The sequence below is a fragment of the Phytophthora cinnamomi genome, assembly GCF_018691715.1.
Source record: "Phytophthora cinnamomi strain GKB4 chromosome Unknown Contig50, whole genome shotgun sequence".
Taxonomy (NCBI): Eukaryota; Oomycota; class Peronosporomycetes; order Peronosporales; family Peronosporaceae; genus Phytophthora; species Phytophthora cinnamomi.
Genome location: NW_027150983.1, coordinates 837,751 through 857,376, shown reverse-complemented (window position 1 = coordinate 857,376; position 19,626 = coordinate 837,751). Strand labels below are relative to the sequence as shown.

At 58.8% G+C, this 19,626-nt stretch overlaps 9 protein-coding genes across 10 annotated transcripts; 4 read left to right on the top strand and 5 right to left on the bottom strand.

Annotated features, from left to right (window-relative positions):
• Positions 1–961: 961 nt before the first annotated feature.
• Positions 962–2,895, bottom strand: IUM83_06611 (uncharacterized protein; the record flags this gene model as incomplete). The annotated part of the gene is made up of 4 exons (XM_067930835.1): positions 962–987; positions 1,083–1,137; positions 1,207–1,471; positions 1,562–2,895. The coding sequence occupies 4 exons, from the start codon at positions 2,893–2,895 to the stop codon at positions 962–964; spliced, it is 1,680 nt and encodes a 559-aa protein (XP_067789656.1).
• Positions 2,896–4,808: 1,913 nt separating this feature from the next.
• IUM83_06610 (nudix hydrolase 3) lies at positions 4,809–5,994 on the top strand (the record flags this gene model as incomplete). Its single annotated transcript, XM_067930834.1, has 2 exons — positions 4,809–5,292; positions 5,372–5,994. The coding sequence occupies 2 exons, from the start codon at positions 4,809–4,811 to the stop codon at positions 5,992–5,994; spliced, it is 1,107 nt and encodes a 368-aa protein (XP_067789662.1).
• A 169-nt stretch (positions 5,995–6,163) lies between these two features.
• On the bottom strand, positions 6,164–7,582 carry IUM83_06609 (pepsin-like aspartic protease A1; the record flags this gene model as incomplete). The annotated part of the gene is made up of 1 exon (XM_067930833.1): positions 6,164–7,582. The coding sequence occupies one exon, from the start codon at positions 7,580–7,582 to the stop codon at positions 6,164–6,166; it is 1,419 nt and encodes a 472-aa protein (XP_067789830.1).
• IUM83_06608 (far upstream element-binding protein 3-like) lies at positions 7,473–13,250 on the top strand (the record flags this gene model as incomplete). The annotated part of the gene is made up of 3 exons (XM_067930832.1): positions 7,473–7,586; positions 9,042–11,516; positions 12,939–13,250. 3 exons carry the CDS (start codon positions 7,473–7,475, stop codon positions 13,248–13,250), a joined length of 2,901 nt encoding a protein of 966 aa, XP_067789829.1.
• On the bottom strand, positions 11,934–14,090 carry IUM83_06607 (uncharacterized protein; the record flags this gene model as incomplete). Of its 2 annotated transcripts, XM_067930830.1 has the most annotated exons (2): positions 13,355–13,364; positions 13,432–14,090. In XM_067930830.1, 2 exons carry the CDS (start codon positions 14,088–14,090, stop codon positions 13,355–13,357), a joined length of 669 nt encoding a protein of 222 aa, XP_067789639.1. The 2 variants fall into 2 exon arrangements, with proteins under 2 accessions (XP_067789640.1, XP_067789639.1); XM_067930831.1 differs by having other exon boundaries at positions 11,934–14,090.
• Positions 14,091–14,591: 501 nt separating this feature from the next.
• IUM83_06606 (uncharacterized protein) lies at positions 14,592–15,365 on the top strand (the record flags this gene model as incomplete). The annotated part of the gene is made up of 3 exons (XM_067930829.1): positions 14,592–14,604; positions 14,678–14,928; positions 15,000–15,365. The coding sequence occupies 3 exons, from the start codon at positions 14,592–14,594 to the stop codon at positions 15,363–15,365; spliced, it is 630 nt and encodes a 209-aa protein (XP_067789638.1).
• A 92-nt stretch (positions 15,366–15,457) lies between these two features.
• On the bottom strand, positions 15,458–16,309 carry IUM83_06605 (anthranilate synthase component 1; the record flags this gene model as incomplete). The annotated part of the gene is made up of 2 exons (XM_067930828.1): positions 15,458–16,210; positions 16,283–16,309. 2 exons carry the CDS (start codon positions 16,307–16,309, stop codon positions 15,458–15,460), a joined length of 780 nt encoding a protein of 259 aa, XP_067789700.1.
• A 622-nt stretch (positions 16,310–16,931) lies between these two features.
• IUM83_06604 (uncharacterized protein) lies at positions 16,932–18,218 on the top strand (the record flags this gene model as incomplete). Its single annotated transcript, XM_067930827.1, has 1 exon — positions 16,932–18,218. The coding sequence occupies one exon, from the start codon at positions 16,932–16,934 to the stop codon at positions 18,216–18,218; it is 1,287 nt and encodes a 428-aa protein (XP_067789699.1).
• Positions 18,219–18,519: 301 nt separating this feature from the next.
• Positions 18,520–19,620, bottom strand: IUM83_06603 (uncharacterized protein; the record flags this gene model as incomplete). The annotated part of the gene is made up of 1 exon (XM_067930826.1): positions 18,520–19,620. One exon carries the CDS (start codon positions 19,618–19,620, stop codon positions 18,520–18,522), a length of 1,101 nt encoding a protein of 366 aa, XP_067789697.1.
• Between the last annotated feature and the right edge of the window lie 6 nt (positions 19,621–19,626).

Genomic DNA, 19,626 nt, shown 5'->3' with positions numbered 1-19,626 from the left:
AAACCAGCCACCACGGTCTGGCTGCCAGGTCACCGGCACGAATTGTACGCACTGATCATCACGCACGTACACGATCACGAGAGAACGCAAACGTGTCTCGCTGAAGCGCAGTAGAAAAGTCCCTGGGGGAGCGCGCCCCAGCATACTGACACAGGCACCTTTGGACAAGAACCCATGCAGCAAACGCGGCTCTGTGTGCGGCCACAGGGTCGAGTACAAAATGCAATCAACCAGCGGACGGAACCACCCCCAGAATGCGGCGAACATACGTAGGTTCACTGCTCCACCACGTTGAGCCGGTGCAACGCCCTCACTGCCCCATACGAGTGTGCTCTTGCTCAGGAAATCGATACTACGCGTAGACAACGGACGCCTAGCGGCATCTCCTTTGAGCTTGGTCGCAAAGAAACAACTCACTTGCGGTGCGATCCAATCCAAAGGGATATCTTTTAGTTCTTGTAGTTGACGCATGACGGCTGCAGAGTAGCCATCTCTTGATCCTTTGTCCGAGCGATCAAGGTTTGAAAGGGTTGCATTGATGACAACGGCTCGTGCCCACACCAAACTGCCGCCTTCACTCTGGATAATGGGCCTCACGTGATCCGCTACCTTGAGCAGACAGATTTGTTGAAGTGAAGTTGGCCCTGCGATTGATCCAGTTAGACTTGGCTCGCTCCGCGACGATACCAGTGGACGCGTGCTGGATGGTGGACAGTCTACGTCTTGCACTTCGCCACCACTGCTCGTCATTTGTTGGCTCGTTAGTCCTAGAGGTGACTTGGCTGTGAAAATATCCGACTGAGACGCAACAAGTTTCATCCGGCGCGGTGCAGCCTCGTGTGTTTCTGATCCGTGCAGTCGGTGCTGATATTCTAAGCCCTCCTCGATACAAGACGGGATTCCATGGTGATGATGGTGATGGTGGTGTTCGTGAGAATGAGAGTAGCAGCCATCCATGGAGCTAGTCCGAGCTAGTGCCAGCATCTCCTGATCGTTTCGCAACTCCAGGCTGCAATTGGATGACGCAGTGCCTTCTAACTTGCTCATGCATAGCCCTGTGTTAACCGAGGGAATAATATAACTCAAGAACTCATGCTGGTCCAGCTCCATATCCTTGTTCTCCAAAAACTGCGACACCTACAATTCACGTAGAGAAAAGGTTGGACACCTTCAGAATATAGTCAACAATGGACAAACTAAACGTACTGCGCAGATCGTCCGCGGGTGGCCACGCAAGCTCTTGATAATGGGGTGCTCACCAAATGCTTCGAGATCGGTGCTACCGCCCATTTCATGCGCCTTTATCTTCCTTGGCGCGCGAAGAGTGAACAGCAGCGCAGCATCCGCTGGTGGTAATGGCCCAACAGGAATGATCTTCTCACCCACACCATCCATCGCACCAAACTTCCCGTCGCCCGTCAGTAGGAACGCTAGCGAGTTTACACGACGCAGAAGCATCGCAACGATAGCTCTGAAACGCGGATTCAGTCGTTGTGCGCGATTACATCCATCCAGAATCAGCAGAAAACTGCTTCCGTCACCTTGGTGTTCCGTCTCGCACCGCTGTCGTGCCTGCTCTGCGAGCTCGTCGAGGGATGTTGCTTGAAGACCCAAGGACTTTGAAAATTTACCTACAAGCGCCGACGGCTCAAGATCAGCGTGCTGCTTACACACGTTGTCATTCGGCCCTCCCTCATCGCCCCCATTCAGCCGTAGATAAAATATGTGGCTGAACACTCGGCGTTCAGTGGCGTACTGCGCGCACTGCAGCGCCACCTCCGTCTTCCCGATCCCGCGCTCTCCGGTGATGCTCACCAGCCGCGCACCTTCCACCAGCGACTTGAACACCTGATGCACCTCCAGTGATCTCCCCACAAACACTTCCGCCACAGCATCGCACTCGTTCACCGTCACCTTCCCGCCTCGCCGACCACCCATATCAGTCTCCACACAGTCACCCACGGGTACATCTCGAAACGGTGCGTCGTTATGGTCTCCGTCTCCCAGCAACTTGAACTCCGACTGTCCTCCGCCCACGCCACCCCCGTTGCTCGTCACCGCAATGTCCGCCTGCACGCGTCCGATCTGGAAGCTTTTGGCCACCGAGTGGCCTGCAAACAGCGCCGTGTAAAACGCCTTGGCGAACTCCATGGCCTTGCGATCCAGCACCTTCTCCTCTTTCGAGACCACCACGACATGGGGCACCCCCGCACTCACGAAAGCTTGGGCCACACTCTCCGAGTGACATGCACTCACGAACACCAACTGCAGCGGAACTCTCGGCTTGGGCGGCGGCGATAGAGCCACCCAGCCCCTCTCGACCCTGTGACTTGTGACGGCGAGCCCCGACGTAGCGTCATCGCTGCTGTAGCTAGAACTAGAACTAGAACTCGATCTAGAACTAGAACTAGATTCACTGGAACTAGAACTGGACTCGCTAGATTCCGCGTTTTTGTGTCGTCGGATCAGCCTCTGGCGTATCTTTTTGTCGCGTCGGCGTCTCGGGCGACGGCTCTCAGCGCCCCCCGCCAGCAGCAGCTCCTGCAGCTCTTGCTGCGAGACGAACTGCGCCTCGCCCTTGCGCGTCTCGAAGATGACCTGGCCCGGCACACCGTGGCCCGAGAAGTGCAGCGCGCGGCAGCCGAAGGACAGCACCTTGCGGAAGGCGTGCAGGTCCGCCACCTCCGAGTGCCAGGCCAGGCGCCGGCCGCTCTCGCGCAGCGTCTGGCGCAGCAGCCGGCGCTCCGCCTTCACGTCGATGAGCTCCACGGCCTCCAGACCGCTGGACGAGCCGTTCACACCCGCGTGCGGGCTCAGGCTGCGCCAGTTGGCGCCCGCGCGGCGCCGCACAACCAGCGGCGACGAGTGCAGGTGCGCGAATATCGGCGCTGGCATGCGACTCAGATTGTGGCGGTGGGTTGTGTCGGGAAGAACGAGTTGGCGTAGGTTTGTGTCGCGATGCGAAGTTGAAGCCATTCGTCTACTGTGATTTCCAAACAGAATGGGCAACTGGCACGAGAGCAAATAGCGACTGCGGTGAAGAAGCTCGAGGCGTGGTCGAACCTCAGCGGGCGAACATGCCGAGTTATTTCACTAGTCTCGCAAACGATGTCGATGAAGCTGCGATGACAGTTGGAATGCAGATAGATGCTGTCGAATCCTAGCGGCAAAGGCGAGCAGATAGGCTTTATTGCGCGATGGGCGATCATGTGGTCGAGGCTGCATTGCCGTGGGTCTTAGAATGGAAGCAAATCATGCTTTTGAGAGCGAAAATCAAGACAATAGCTCCTGAACGTGTTCTTGTGCTGCTACATGTCGTTCACAACAGGAAACACCGGCGTGGGTAGCAAAACACCCCAAGCACGTAGTGGCGGTCTCGAGCGAGTGCTTCGGCCTGGACCTCGTCGTTTACCGTTCGCCCGCTCTTGCCCCGAATTTGAACCGCGTGCTATGACGAGCGGGCGTAGCGCGGCGGTAATGGCGACGCTGGATGTACAAACCTCGTCGCGACCGACCGCGCGCTGACAATGAGCAGCATTCGCACGCACGACATCACCGCCCGCGCAATGCCTGCAGCGACATCCTTTTCAAGTGCTGGCTTCTCACAGCATCTGCGGCTAGGACGCTAAGGCAACCTGCAATTCGCCAATTTCATCAAGCGGCACCATCCGGCGCGGGGAATCTCAAGCGACGCTCGCAAATCTGCCCGCGAACACTGAAGCCTTGAGTTAAGGCGCGTGCGGCAATTTTCCAGCTCACGCGCCACATGAGACAGCGCCACCTCGAAGCAGAGACGGCTCCAGGCAGAACCAGCTGCACTCGATTTCTGAAGTTTCACAGTGGGCCGTCATGGCCTGCGCCAGCCAATCGCAGCGCGGACTTGTTTTATTATGGGACGCGAACCTTTCGTAACTTTCTATAGACGACGTACAAACCCTTTTAGAGAAGAGTGCTCACCGTGAGGGGTCATTTTCAAGAAAGCAATGAACGCTCTAGAAAGCTAATTACTAGGAAAAACAGCAACTAATTTGTAGCAATGAACGAGAATCGGCGATGGACGCACAATTTTAAGTGAGCCCGCTACAGGCGTGTTAAGTCTCCCGGGGCAACAGCACAAAAGGCTCGCAGCCTTCATCAATCAAGTTGTGCAGCAAAAACAGAGCTGTTGCAGCCTTGCGAAGGAACCACCAGAGGTCTCCGGTGGCGGAACCAGTCATCATCATCCAAGGTTGGGAAGAAATTGCATGGGGTAGTGCGGGTTATTATGGGCGAGAGCACTGCGGATGCAGCAGCAACGAGCACTGGGAACACCATCAGTTACCCACACGTTTCGGTTAGGTACGAGCATTTTGCAGCTCCGTTTCAGAAAAACTGTCGATACGGAGCGCGCCCATTGGCTGCGCGTGATCCATGCAATCAAGCATGCAGATCCAGTCGCGCGCGTGTCCAGCTGGAAGTCCTGTTCGAGGTCTGGAGGTCCGCAAGTGGTGTGGCAGGCGCCGTCTTTCCGTGACGCCAGACGCGCGCCAAGTATGCCTCTGGCCGCACCACACTACTCTAGGTGGCCAGACTTGGGGACCCTTCCACTGTCCCCAAGCGCCCAAAGACGCCGCACGTGGCTGTCGTCGTTGGCACCCGCGGAAGCAACTCCACCCGAAACAGCAAGGCAAGGGCAAATCCCGCCTGCAGGCGAGAAGCCAAGCAGCAACGAGCCCACGCGCGCGCACGAAACGCTTCGACTTGGGCCGTCCAGTTGACTAATTCCCCTCAACACGCCAAGTACCGTACTGTACCCATCCAACCACGCCATGCGACGAGTCGGTTGCACGCTGCTGGAGGCCTCGGGCCGCCACGCACTAACGCGGCCGCGCCCACGTCCGCTGCCCTCGGCGCTGCGCCGCGCGTTCGGCTCGGCCTCTCGCGTGCATGAGAGCGAGAACGACACGCAGCTGTCGCCGTCGGGCCACGCCGCCAAGCTCTCGAGCGACAGCCACCAGCACCACCACCACCACTTGTACTACCACAGCAGCAGCCAGCACGGGGCGGCGACGGAGGACGCGGAGGCCGCCTGGGCTGCCGGCCACCACCAGGAGCAGGAGGCCAAGGACACGAGCTCCTTCTCGCGCGAGTTCGAGAAGCCCCGGATGGACGCCAGCTTCCTCGTGAACAACTACACGGCGCCGGCGCTGGCGGCCGCCTACCAGGACCGCGAGTACACGCTCTGGCTGTGCGCGGAGCTGCTGAGCGAGGGCAAGCTGGACGAGCTCGAGGCGGTGCTCAAGCCCTACCACGGTGCGTCAATGTCTGCTGCTTGTCTACTCTAGTTGGCGGAATGGAAGAGCTGATCCGTTGGTGGTGTTGCACTCTACAGACTTTGCCCAGCTCGACATGAACGCGCAGAGGAGCACGCCGCTGGCCAACGCCTTCGGCCAGCGCCACCTCGAGCGCATCCGCAAGCGGCTGAGTCGCCTGCCGCGGCAGATCACCAAGGCGTACTCGGCGCGCGCGGCCGTGGTCATCCCGCTGTGCACGTTCGAGGGCGAGCCGTCCGTGCTCTTCACGCTGCGGTCGCTCACCGTCGGCAAGCACAAGGGCGAGGTCTGCTTCCCCGGAGGCATGGTGGACCCCACGGACTCGTGCATCGAAGGCACGTGTCTGCGCGAGATGAACGAGGAGGTGGGGCTGGCGCCGCAGGGCGTGGACGTCCTGGGGGTGCTGCGCTGCGACTGGTCCAGCGTCACGTCCATCACAGGCATCGCCGTCACGCCCGTCGTGGGCTTCATCGGCGAGATGAGCGACCAGACCGTAGCCATCAACGAGCAGGAGGTGGAGTCGCTCTTCACGGTGCCGCTGCGCGACCTCATGGACCAGGACAACTGGGTCCGCCACAGCAACGCCACCCCGGTCTTCACCGGCGGCCCGCACGTGATCTGGGGGCTCACCGCTTACCTGCTGGACATCTGCCTGTCCGAAGTACTGCAGATCAGCGACTAAAGAATGCACGCTCGCCCAGCGGAACAATTGCAAGAGAAAATATATATGAATTCTGTATCGGTACACACGCGCGCGTTCATACGTTCCTCTTGACGTCGTCGGTCCCTGTAGTTTGATAGTGCTCAGGAGCTGATGTTACTTTATAGATACCAAAACTGCGTGCTACTGGTTAGTGCTGGGCGTAGTAGCCCTGGGAGGGCTGGACGGCAGGCTGCGGCTGGTAGTAGCCACCGGGTACGACCAGCACCGGCTGCAGCGATTGCTCGTGTCGGGAGGCGCGTTTGCGTCGGCAGATGCAGCGGAACAGATACGTCACCACTGCGATGAGGAAGAAGAAGGCGAGGACGCCCAGCACAATCGCCAGGATCGTCACGAGGTGGCTTTTGTCGTCACTGGAGGAGGTCCCCGAAGTGCCACCGCTGCCACCGCCAAAGCCACCGCCGCCTGTGCTGTCACCGGACGAGTCGGACGACGCCGGCAAGGAGACTGCTTGAGACCCGGGCGTGCACGTGCTGTTCTCGACGCAGTAGAACGTGACCGACTCGTTGACGTTGTAGCCCGTGTAGAACATCTTGAGGAACGTCTCCCCGATGATCCACGTGTTGGCGTACGAGCCGCTGCTGCTGGACGTGGCTTGCACCTCGACGACGACCCTGTTCGAGCCCAGGTCGATGATGTAGTCCTCCTTCTCGAGGTAGAACGTCACGTCGCCGAAGGTCAGCGCGATGCGGGGCAGGTCCACGTCGCTCGAGCACATGTAGATCTCCGACCCGGACGAGTACTGCTGGCAGCCGGAGAGGTACGTGCTCACAAAGCTCGAGTAGATGGAGCTGGGCATGGCCAGCAGCGACGTGCCCGAGTCCACGATGCTGTCGCAGCTGCCGCTGCTCGCGGTCGAGCACGGGAACACGGCGGTGCTGTTGCCAAGCTGCATGGCCGTCATGCCGATGGTCCAGTGCGTGGGCTTGGACGACTTGAGGCTGATGGTGTACGGGGTGAGTCCGTCGGACGAGATGAGCTCGTCGTCCACGCCGTTGAGCAGCAGGAAGCTGCCGGCCGCGTTGTCCTCCTTGGTCAGGTACATGGAGAAGCTCGTGACGTAGTCGATGAACTGGCCGCCGCTGGACGGCAGCGAGGCCAGCGAGTCGTAGGCCAGGCCGAAGAGCCCCTCGGCGTCGCCCGCCAGCAGCGAGCTGGAGCTGCTCGGGTCCACGTTGCTGCCCTGCGCCACGCCCACGACGTAGTTGGCCACGGCCACGTTGCCGAACTTGATGTCGGCGGTCGTGCCCGTGACGCACACGTCGCCCGAGCCGTACGAGATGGTGGTGGCGTCCGACGGACACGTGGACGAGCACGACGAGCCGCTGAGGTAGTAGCACGAGATCCACAGGTCGGACGAGCCCGTGTCCACCTGCACCACGAAGGTCGAGCCGTCCACTTTGATGTCCGCGAAGTAGATGGTGCCCTGGTAGTTCTCCATGTCCACGGCGTTCGAGTTGCTGGCGCTGCTGGCGAGCCGCCGCGAGCGCGTCCAGGGCGACTGGCCGCGCCGCATCGGCACCTTGGCCACGGCCGTGGACGTCGTCATGGCGGTGAGGCTTGCCTGCGCTGTGCTGCCTTGGGGGCGGATTAGAGAGTCAACGACGCGCGAGCGAGGGAGGACCGTGTCCACTTCGGAAGTCACTAACGGGCAGCCGCCGAGAGGATGGAACTGCTGAAAGGGCGACGGTCGAGCGAGGTCGGCAGACAGCTCTGCGACAGCCTTTCACTTGACCTCAGTATGCGGCGGCCCTGCTACCTCCGCCGCACTCAGCTGAGCTTGATGAGGGCGCGCTGCGGAATGCAAACGTCCTCGATTTTCTTGTGAGTGCATTTTGCTCGCAGTGTCCAGCACCCGAGCACCGTGACGTTGCTGGCTTTTCACGCGGCCAGACGGCGGCATAGTGAAAGCAAGAGTGGGTGTAAAGACAGGTCCGAGTTGACTGTCGGCTGGCAAAATCTAGTTCTCGAGCAGAGATAGTGACAGCATGTGATGTGGCAGGTATATTGCTGTAAGAGAGGGAGATGAGTTCGTTAGTATGAGTCGGTTATTCTAGTCCGTCTTCATATTGTGATATCGTATCACAATATACAGGTTTTAAGAAGCAGCGACGTAATCGCTGTGACGTTTTCATCGACTGCTCGAAACTCGGAGGCGATCAGCGGAGGCCGAGCTCTATGCAGGCGACACCTTGGCCGCGCGTGTGCGCGCTCGGCTGTGCCGTTGTCACCGCTGCTCGTGCTCGTACGTGTGGATCGAACGCCGCTCGTTGCAGTCTCGAGGAAGGCCCAGGGACATTCGCACCGAAGTGTGGTTGTACCCAACGCTTGTGTTGTAACTTAGTCTGAACCAGGATGACGCGCCTGATTTAGCCAGGTGTGTGACACTCATTCACCTTCATCGTCTGCAAGTTGCAGGTTGCAGTGCAACCCACTCGGGCGGTTCGATTCGGCATTCATCCCCTGCGGGCCGACCTCGGCAGTGCCGAGTTGGCAAGGCGCTCGTCGGGCAATGGTGACAAGTAGGGTGCATCGTGCTCAGTAGACCTGTAAAGCAAAGGAATGTTCCCCGTAGAGCTATCGGCCGAGCTGGTTTCGTCTCAGGCATGCTCCCTTGAAACCGCGCGGACGAGTGTACTTCAGTTTGCTGCAACTGCTGCATCCATTTTGCTATAACCACTTCACTACCAGAGATTTCTTGCGGTAACCACGACGCCTGGCATCGAAGCATCACGTGTGGCGTTGATACAATGTACGACCTCAATTAATAAAATCGTTGGGAACGCCGCGGCTGTTATAGCTCCTCACCAGGATGGAGCTTTTTTCGTTGGCGCGATTCCACGGTTCACCAAAGCAAATCGGGCCTACCCATTCGACACAATCAGCACCTTTTGACACACCACAACGCCCATTTGCGTCTCGAAATAACGCCCCGATTCAAGTCTCCATCTCTCAATTGGTCTCCATCACCTCTTCCTCCCCCGCCGTCTTCTCTCTCCATGCAACAGGCCGCCGCGCCCTCCACCGGGGACGGCGACGACGCCGACCGCAAGTCCAAACTACTGGCGCTGCTGGACCGCGCGCGCGTGAACCGCGGTCTGCAGCCGGAGCTCAACGGCCAACTGGAGGCACTGGACGACAGTCCTCTGCCCATCAAATCCGAGCCCACGGAGCCACCGCTCGCCCCCAGCAGCCGCCCACACCCGCAGGAGCTGCGGACGCCCAAGTGCACGTGCAGCCACAACCTCCAGCCGTCGCCAGCGTCCAGCAACGCCCACAACCGCGTGCCCAGTGAAGATCGAGGCCTTCCAGCTGCAGGACGGCGCAACGGAACCTCGGACGACAGTACCATGCCCCATGCAGACAGTTCAGGGTCGAATGGCGCTGTTGCATCGACTGGCTCGATTGGAAATGGCAGCAACTCGCACTATACAACGGACTCGGAGGCTTCGGGAGATGTCCCTATGAAGGCCGAAGCTGATGGTGCACAGGAGCATCCACGGGTTGCTGTCCTGAGCTCAACGCCCAAGCCCCGCATCGCTGACTTGACGGGCGGCAGAAGCAACACCCCGAGGCTGCAGCAGCTCCGGGCTCTTGAAGAGCCGAGGAACAACTCGCACCATAACCACCCTGACCCACGTGAGGAGAAGCAAACCGCGAAGCGCGAGCTTCCTCCAAGGGCACAGCAAAAGCAGCCCCGGACCAACGCGTCACCTACTACTAATACCACGACGACGCTGAAGAGACTGGCGCAGCTCACACCGGACGAGTACGAAGACTCGGAGCTACACGGAGATTTCCAACACATGCTGCACATTTTGATCCCATCTAATGCCACTGCTGCGTTGTTGGAGCGCCGTGGCCAGCCGATCCAAAGCATCGGTCAGCAGGCAGACTGCACACTCTCCATTCGCGATCCTGAAGCTTCACCTTTCAAGGACGACAGGCTGCTCCGCATTTACGGGAAAGCCAGGTGCATCAGCTTAGCCCAGCGACTCATCATTGCATACATCCGCGCGTATCGAGCGGACAAGCGTGACCCAAACTATATGGACCTCTCGGACGAGGCACCACCTGTAGCACTACCCGCCACCTCCATCACGAAAGTCATGAGCGTAGCTGTGTCGTCCGGGAAGAAGCCTGAGCTGGAGATCACAAGTCCGTTTAACTGGATGGTCCAGCGCGAAGATGTAGGGAAGATGATGGGGCGACAGGGAAGTGTTTTAGCCGCGATCCGTCGCGACACTGGCGCCGCGATCCACGTGGGCGAGGACGTGGTTCCCGGGACCACAGAGCGCCGCGTGGTTTTGACTGGGCCGGTGGACTCCATCGCTGCAGCCGTGGAGGAGATTAAAAGCAAAGCTGGCGGACGTCCTGAGGTGTCAGCAAGCGTGGCTAATGGACGGCTTGGACAGTACTTTGCCATCCCGTATCACGCCGCTGGGTTCCTCATCGGTCCGCAGGGCTCCACAGTCAAAAACATCACTGAGCGCACAGGTGCGCGCCTACAAATTCCTTCCGCGGAGGACCTGCCTCTCGGTAGCATAAACCGCATTCTTCACATGCAAGGCAACCCCAAGCAGACTGAACACGCCCGGCGTGTCGTCACCGCAAAGCTGCGGGACTACCTGGCCTCCTCAAAGTGTCCAAGAACGTTTAGCCCCTCTTCAACTGGTTGCAAGGGCGACAAAGTCACAGTTAAAGTCCTTCTCCCATCTAGGATATGTGGGTTTATGCTGGACCAACGTGGAAAGCTGATCCGAGAGATTTCCGAAAAGTCTGGCGCCCACACACACTTCTTAGCCGCTCACGACGACGAAAACCGAGTGTGTGTTTTCACTGGCGATATGAGCTGCGTGCTTCGTGCGCAGCGCTTGGTGCTGCAGGTTATTGCAGGAGATGCCATTTCATCGAAGCGTGCGGCTCCTCCTCGGAAGCGAAAGCGTTCACGCCGAGATGAAGAAGAGGACGATTATGTCAACGGTGCTGATGAGGACGAATATGTCGAAGAGGACGATCCCTATTATGAGGACAATGCCGAGGAGGAGGACTACTATGATGAAGATTGCGAAGAAGCTCCTAGACTACCAGCCAGACGGCAGACTCCACGTCGCCAACTGCCCCGCCGTCCGCAACAAGAGTATCACTATGAGGATGACGATACGTACATCTATGATGGTGACTTTGATGAGGTCGAATACGAAGAGCGTCTACCCCCACCAGCACGTCGGCGGCCTGTTAACACTCGCCAGCGCGATTACATTGAGGACGAATATGATGTGGATGAATATGACCACAACTACGATGAGCGGATGGCATACGAGGCTCCTCGACCTCGAGTTCCTCAGAGGCCGGTAGTCGTGCGCCGGCAGCCTCTCGGTAGGCGAACGGACGGCTACAATTACGAGGAATACGATGACCACGCCTACGCAGACGATGGCGATGCCGAATACGAGCAGCCATTGCCAGCTAGAAAGCAAACGGTAAAGAGGCGAGCTATTGGCGGTCGTAGTGATGACCGAAGGCAGCCTGTTGTACGCCCTGGTCCTGACCGAAGGGTTCAAATGGTAGCACAGGCACCAAACCCTCGTGAAGGACGCCCGAGAGTGAGTCCTAGCGATCGGCGCCGGCCGAATGCCGCTAGCAGTGCTCGGCCCAGCAGCAGCCGAAGCGGGAGCGTGCCCTCGCGTCACAGCGTCCCTCGCGGTGGAAGAGGAAATGGCCGTCCCAGTGTCAATAATGGTCGTTCAAATGCCGGTCGGGGTAACGGCAACAAGCGTCGACGACAGTGACGTGTTTTCCCGAGCACAGCAAAACAATGATGCGGCATAACCCAACGACTGCAATAATCAGCCACTCGAATCTGCAAACACACAAGGACGTTGATATATTATCATCTATTACCGACGGGCTAGCAACCCAGCTGCGGTGGCTGCAGTGGCGCACGCGATGAACGACAGCCCCAGATACAATGGCGACTGAGGTGGCGACTCAGCAGCGTCCTTCTTAAGTTCATCGATGGCGAGCTCGCGAGTCCGCGAATGTTCAGCACCGCTGCTGGTTGATCGCCGTACTGATCGCCCCCCTTCCATTCCATACAAACGCACATCCGGACTATTCATTTCGGTGGATCCGCCAATAGCACAGAGCTCGTTTACATGGCTAAGCCGCGAAAGCGCCGAGCGCTTGACAACTGATGGCTCCATGGTGACTGGCACAGAAGAAGCCGCTCCACGTCCCCGCTCGTCATCGACAATTTTCTCTTCAACCGTTCTGAGGCTACTCATCGACGGTCCGTCCAACGCTACCGGCTTGTTTTCAAGATGAAACTCGGCTACTGAACATCCATCTTCCGGTGCTGAAAGCGTGGCAGCAGATGTAGCGGCTCTATCGACCCAACTCAACTCCAATGCCATATTCCGGCGCTTCTTCCCGTCCCCCGACAAAACCTCAGCTGATTTTCCTGTTGAACCAGCTCTGTCGATGGTCTCGAACTCTAACGGCGGCAGTTGAGAAGGTGGTGTGGCAATCGATTCAATGTCACTCCCGCTGTCGCTTTTGCTGCTGGCACTTGCTGCATAAGGTCCACGGTTATCAAGCGCCAGCACGTCGGCAGCGGTCATCGCGGAACTCCCCGTACACATGGTCTTGCGCCTCCTGCCTCGCACCCGACTCCCTTCAGAGCTCGCCTCCGACGAAGTTTGCCGACGAAGAATCCTGTTTTCAAGACGCAACGCTGCAACTTCGCGCGTGGCATCCTCCAGTAGCCGCTCCATGTCATCGTTTTCTTTCTCGCGAGGCCCCGTATCAACTTCACGGCTACCTGGTGGGGAACTGCTTCCACGTCCAGTGTGTTCCTGCTGATGACGAAGTGCGTTTTCCAGTTGCTTTTGCAACTGCTCCAGGGTCTCGGTGGCTCGCCGCGTCTCGTCTTGAGCACTCGCCGTTCGGTTCTCCGCAACTTGCAGCTGTGTCGCCGCGCGCGCCTTGCTACTTTCCAGTTTCGCGACAAGCTCATCTCGAGCTGCCAGGCGCGCCTGGAGGTCTTCGTTCTCCGCTTCCAAACGGCGGGTGGTTCGGCGCAAGGTGTCTCGCACAGCTTGGACGCGCTCGACCTCTTGCGTCTGCTGCTCAAGCTGCGTGGTTACGAACTCCAGGTCCTGCTGTGTGCGTGCAGTCTCGAGATGGTGGTTTTTATTGCGCTGTTGCAGCTGTGAAATTTCCTCGCAGAGCTCCCGCTGCCGCTGCAGTTCCCGCTCGCGCGCAAGCTCCAGCTCCAAGCAGCGCCGTCTCAGCTCATCTGCTCGCTGTTCAAGTTGCGTCAGCTCGACCTCGCGCGAAGCGCAGCGTTCGCATGAGTCCGCTCTGCTAAAACTCCCCGAGCGGGAGGTGATTGACGGCCGTCGCTGCTGTTGCTGTTGCTGTAGCTGCTGTAAGTGACTAAGCGCGTTTTGCTGCCCCGTAGAGTCACAAGAGCCGTACGGCGCGTCGTAGCGCTGCAGTTCCGTCTCCAGCGCTGCATTCTGTTCGCGCAGTCGCTGCGCGTCCCTCGCCGATCGGTCTTGGTCCACTTGTGCAGCTTCAAGTTCGTCATGCAGAGCGTCGACTTCCTCGCGCGCGGTGCTGAGCTCCTCCAGCAGCGCGTTGCCAGCGTTCGCCGCCAAGCGCAGGTTGTCCTGCTCAGCAGCGAGCTCCATCAGCACGCGCGCCAGCTTGTCCTCCAGCAGCCGCTCCCTCGCAGCCGAGCCGTCCTCCTCCGCTTCGGGGTTGTTGCTGCGGCGCTTGGCGTCTCGACCACCGTCCCCACTGTGTTCAAGCGCATCGTGCGCCGCCGCGAAGCTGGAGCTGCGGCGGCCTTCGTCGTCCACCAGCAAGTCGACGATCAACTGTCGCACGTGGTCGAGCAGCGCGTCGTCGCGGTCCAATTCCTCGTGCGCATCGACGTCGCCGGCCTCGTCCTGCCGGTCGCCGCTGGGCAGATGCGCGCGGCTGCTCCGACTGCTGCTGCTCGCCGTGGGCGACGCCAGCGCCCACTGGTTGGGACTCGTGCAGGCCATCGCAGCTCGTTAGTCTTAGTCAAACGCCCGGTGGAGTTGGAGTGATTGAGAGGAAACGCCGAGCCGCAACGGCGGAGTTGGGGCTAACGGACGTGGGACGGCGCGTCTGGTGTGTGTCTTCAATTGCCTGACTCGGCCAGCGTGGCGTTCTCGTACCGGCGACTTGGTCTTGTAGTCTTGGTGATGGTCTTGGTGATGGGAGAGCTCAACTGCTTTGTAACGGCTCAGTTGTGTGCGAGTTGTGTGCGTACCAGTTCTGTAGGCACAGTCTCTGGCTCGCTAAATCTGGAGATGTGAAGGGCGGAATAAACCTTGGCTGTGCTGTGGGCTCTCTGCTTCTCTCGTTGCGTGCGGTCGCCACTTCGTGCGCTGTGTGTCAAGTGTTGAACCGAGTCGAGTCGGACGCACGCAACTCGCGTCGGCTATAGAGAAGAGCAAAGCTGAAGTTTTGTCGTCTCGACGAGTCGCAAGGGACTGGTTGACGTTGAAGTTGGTAGACGAATGGCACACTTGAGTGAGGCAAACTGCGTACATGGGATTCCTGTGCTGCTGAACTCTGTCTTATCGCTATTGGTGGTGGTTTGTAGGTGAAAGGCATGGAGAAGCGACGCGGAGACGTGGAGAACTCATGCAGGAGCGGATGCAGCTGCTGGCGATCCGCACAGGCTACCCGGAGGTCTTCAACCGCCCGCGTCGAAGCTCTCCACCCACCACCACCAACTCTACCGTAGTTGCCCCTGCTAGTTCTCAGTTAGTATCGAGCAGTATACGCGCTGTTAGCCGTGACAGCTCGAACCCGTACCACCAGCAACGCACGCCCGAAGAAATGGCGGAATTCGTACGTCTCGGCAGCTACTACCAAGTGCTCGACTTAAATCCAAAGCTGACTTCGTGTGTGCATGCTGTCAGAGTCGTATGTGTGAGCAGCGAGTGGCTCTGACAAAGGAGAAAGAGGTTCAAGCGCAGCGACAAGCGCTGGCTGCTGAACAGGAGCGCCAAGCTCGTAGCCAGCTTGCAGGTGAAGCTGCTCCGGCTCAGGCAGTGCAGAGACTACGCGAACGACGCGAGAAGCAACGCCGCGCAGCCGAGGCTGAACTTGAGGCGCTGGTAGATCGACAAGACTCTTCGCTTGAAGCGATGAACATCGCGCGGATGCTGTCGCCGAGATTTCAGGAACGAATGGAATTCGCGCCTTCGGTAGCGAAGTATTCGGCAGAAGACGAACGCGTCAAGCAGCTACTTTCCACTACGCGCATAGGATCCTACTACCAGTGAAATGAGCGGCAACCGTGATACCATTTTTATTGTTAACCTCTTAACAATGATCGAGGCAAGACGTGTGCATATGCTACTACGTAGTAGTTCGCTTAGAACGGTCCACGTAGACTGCATTTGTTTTTCGCTAGAGCGTTGCCGTACTTGGTATGCGTGGTATGGCGACGATGCTTATCTGTGGCTGGTTCGCGGGGCTCGATTTTCCGTGGATAGTAGTCGATTTCGGTTTGCGTGGAAAACCGGCCAGCTGCGTACAGGTTGTAGCGGTCGTTGTCAACCGAGGCCGACACAGAGCTTGCGTGCTCAGGACCTTGGTGCTGCTCTTCCCACTTCTGAGCTAGAGAATGAATCTTGCAGGTAGCTGCCGGTCCCTTACTTCGGGGGGCAAGCTGCTGCTTATACTTCCGTGTTAGTTTTTGCGTGACGTACAGAAGCTTCGCCTGCAATTGGTTCTCCTGTTGTCGTAGAGCTATACGCTCTTGCTCGGCTGGATCCAACTCGCGCTTGGGTAGTGGCTGCGTTGCTTTCTGTTCTTCCCTGCAGGTGGCCTTCGCAGCACAATTCATAGCCAGATCTAAGGTGTCTTGTTCACTCTCGGGATACTCTTTCAATCCTTTGATCTGTCGGGCAATCGCGCGAGAGAGCTCGGGGGCCGAAGCGGACGAGTTCAGCATGCACTCCTCGAGATCATTCATCCGTATGAGCTTCCCTGCGACTAACCGCCGCTGTATCGGTGTACCATGGACGAAATTGGGCCTTTTCGTCTTGTAGAGCTGCGCGCCGAGTGGTGGCGGGTCCTTTGGAAGTCCGAGCGTGTTCATATCGTGCACGCGTGGCCTGTCAGCCTGTAGTCGGCAATGAAAAGCGTCGTTAGCTACCGTAGCTTTGTACATGGTTCCACTAGCTTCAATTCGTACCAGTTGAGTTCGCAGTGACTCGGCCATCTCGACCTTTGCAAGTTGATGCATTTCTCGGCGAACTTTTGTCGAGACGCCTTCGTCTTGCCATGGTGTGACTCCATCCAGCTGCGAAGTCCGAGCAAGTAGGTCCAGCGTTGATAGTCCCATTGGAGGATGCCGAACGAACGCCTCAACGTTTTCATCGACACCATCTTTATCGTGCACATTCGACCGTGATGGAGCCATGACGAATGCTCTGATATCAATGCTGCTGCAGCGGTGACTAGGAACCACCCAACAAACTAAGATAGAGTGCAGAAACGCTCAGAGCACCAAGCTCGCAGGCAATGCAATCGAGGAAATCGAAGACGCCAACTAAATAAAGAGCCAAAGTCATCTTGGCCTGATCCATTTCTTCGCATCCACCACCGATGCAATCGTAAACGAGATCAGGGCACCAGGATCTCACCCCGAGTCCTTACTTGAAGTGATAACATTACCAGATCGTGATGGTTCCTAGTCGCAAAGGACCATCTTCAAACGCTAGAAAGGAACGAGCCAATACACCAGACTGAAGCGTATCAACGTCACAATTCAAATTAGAGCACTCAACTCAAGTCAACCAACCACCACCGCAGCCATGATCAGGCCGGTGTCGCATCTTCAGATGCAGCGCGCGGGGCAGCCCCAGCTTCAATCGCCTCGAAAGCCTCGTATCAATGCACTCTTGTCACCGTCGTCACCACTGAAGTATTCAGCCACGAAGTTCCCAAAGTCGCCGATCAAGAAGCACCTTCAGAACGCCTCGGCTTTCGCATTGGAGTCGTCGTCGGTTGGCGCCACTGCACCCGATGAAGAACTCGATCGCATGCCGGGATCGCTGCTCCACGGGCCACTGAAAGCCAAGCTCCGCGCCTCCGTTCTTCAGGCAGTGCTGCGATTGCTGGACCAGGACGTGAACGCTCTGGCTGGAGCTCAGGAGGTGCTTCAGGTTGCTGCTGCACTTCCCTTGACCGAACCAACCGTGCAACGTGCATGCGTGCAAGCTCTGCGCGAGCTTCAAGGCGCCGACTCGGCTTCGATGCCACCATCCTTCGTCTACAAGTCCGGTTCCTTGTCAAAATCGAACCGTGATGAATACGAAATTCCGGTGCCGCCACCAAGTCCTCGCAAGCAAGCTCTACGAAGCAGTGGACGGGCCAAAGGTTTGACGACAGGCTCACTGCACCACTGCAAGGAATTCTTGCTCGCTTGTGCTAACGAGATCTGCGAGCTTGAAGACGATCGTCCGGCTCCTTTCGACTACGCCGAGGACACTTCCTCCTCCTCGAATCTCGCCCAGCGCACGGAGTCTCACTCGGAGAAAATGTGCAAGCATTGCGGCGCAGCAAACTTCGACTACGCGTCAACCGTGCAGGAGTCCTTGGATGCTTCCGCTGAAAGTGAAGACTGCAGTGATGACGAAGATGACACTCGGGCCGACCAAGGCTCCCAGTTCTCCGAAGTCCTTCACCGCGCCGAGTACATGAGCGGCGACGAAGATGAGCCCAGTGGTGTCGAGAAATCAACTCGCACCATGTCGATGCGCGACCGTGTGATCTGCCGTAAAGTTCTTCGAGCGCTGCATGAGCACGTTCAATCTCAGCACCGACGCTCGAGTGCTCCCAACCTTGCACTGAAATTCCGCGTCTTCGAGGCTCTCAAACTCCAGGCCACTCTGACTCGCAAGAGGCTTGCATTCCAGCGCTTGAAAACTGGACTTCGTTCGCGTTCACGACCCCAGCAGCACCCGCACCCGACGATGCCAAAAACCACCCTTGTGACCAAGACTCGCACGCCAACTCAGCTGTACGCGATGTCGTTGCAAGCTCAGCTACTTAATCACTCGGACCTGCTGCTGCTGCTCATGGCACTTGTCTTCTTCGCCTACATGCCGACGAAATACATCATGTAAGCACAGGATCACACCGTCAAGCTCCAGCACCGGCCACCACGCCGCCAAGTCAAGCTCTTTCAAGTTCAATTAGTTTTCATAGAATTCAAAGGTAGATCGTCAACGAGCGAGCAGCGATGCAGCGGAAGTGCGACGTCGGAGGTCTCAACATAAATTACAATGGCGGCGTTTTAACACTCAGGTCGCATATGAGCAGGCCGCGGGTTCCTTCGCCTCGCCTGCGATGAGAGGCGCCAGTGGCCGCCTCAATTCACTCATTCCCCTTCTCTCATTGCTTCTAACACAGTCGCCCCCAATTGCACTACTGGAGGCCCGACGAACGGAGCAGGCCGCCACTCCTCTCAGCCAAAAACGTGCCACTGGGCACAACAAAATCGGTGAACCGGCCGAAGCCGGAGCCCTGCGCCGCCAGCGCCACGTGCAGACACCGCAGCCAGTCTTTCATCTCGCTCTCCGTGTAGGCGCTGAGCAGCACGCGGCCCTTCTTGCCGCGGATGGCGAAGCGCCACATGGTGGCCTGCGAGCCGTCGAAGACCGAGTCGCGCGGCATGATCTCGATGCCCTTGCCGCTGCACTTGGCCAGGTCGATCTCGCCGCGCTTGCGGCCGTGCTCCTCGCGGAAGAAGGTCATCTTGGTGCTCGTGAGCACCACGAAGCGCACCTTCCAGCCGCCCGAGCGCAGGCCGAAACCCTGCTTGAAGAGCAGCCCGGACTTGATCACGCCGCCGCGCGGCACGCTGGCGGCGCGCACCATGACGCTCTCGCGGGACAGCGTGAAGCCGTCCTCGTCCACGATGAGCGTGCGCGGCAGGCGCGTGGGGTCGCAGATGATGGTGTCGATATCGTTGTCGTCGTCCTCGCTGTCCATGCGCTCGAGCAGCGGGATGGGGCCCGACGCGGGCATGGCCATGACGGCCAGCAGCGACTCGGCGCGGTTGAGCCTGTTGCTGTTGCTCACGTAGTTCTCCTTCTCCTCGTCCTCGTCCACGGTGGAGACCGCGCGCTGGTCGCGGTTGCGCGCCTGCACGGGCGACGGGAAGTAGGTGCTGCCGGCGTCCGAGCTGCCGGCCTCGCTGCCCTCGTACCAGTCGTCGTCGCTCGACTCGGACGTGCGCGTGGGGCGGCCGCTGCTGTCGTCGCTGGGGCGGCCGATGGCGCGCAGCAGCTGCTGCTTGTAGATGGCGTTCTGGTGCTGCTGCTGCGAGACGCGCAGCATGCGCGACGGGCGGAAGGCCAGCAGGCTCGGGCGCGGCAGCAGCTCCTCGCTGTGCGGGTCCATCATGGCGGGCACCTCGGCGTCGTAGCTGTCGTAGCTGTAGCGGTCTTCCTGCCAGCCGCTGGACTGCAGTACCGCGCGCGAAGCGGCGGTGGACGGCGTGGCCGGATCCCTCCTCGGCGCCATCGTCTC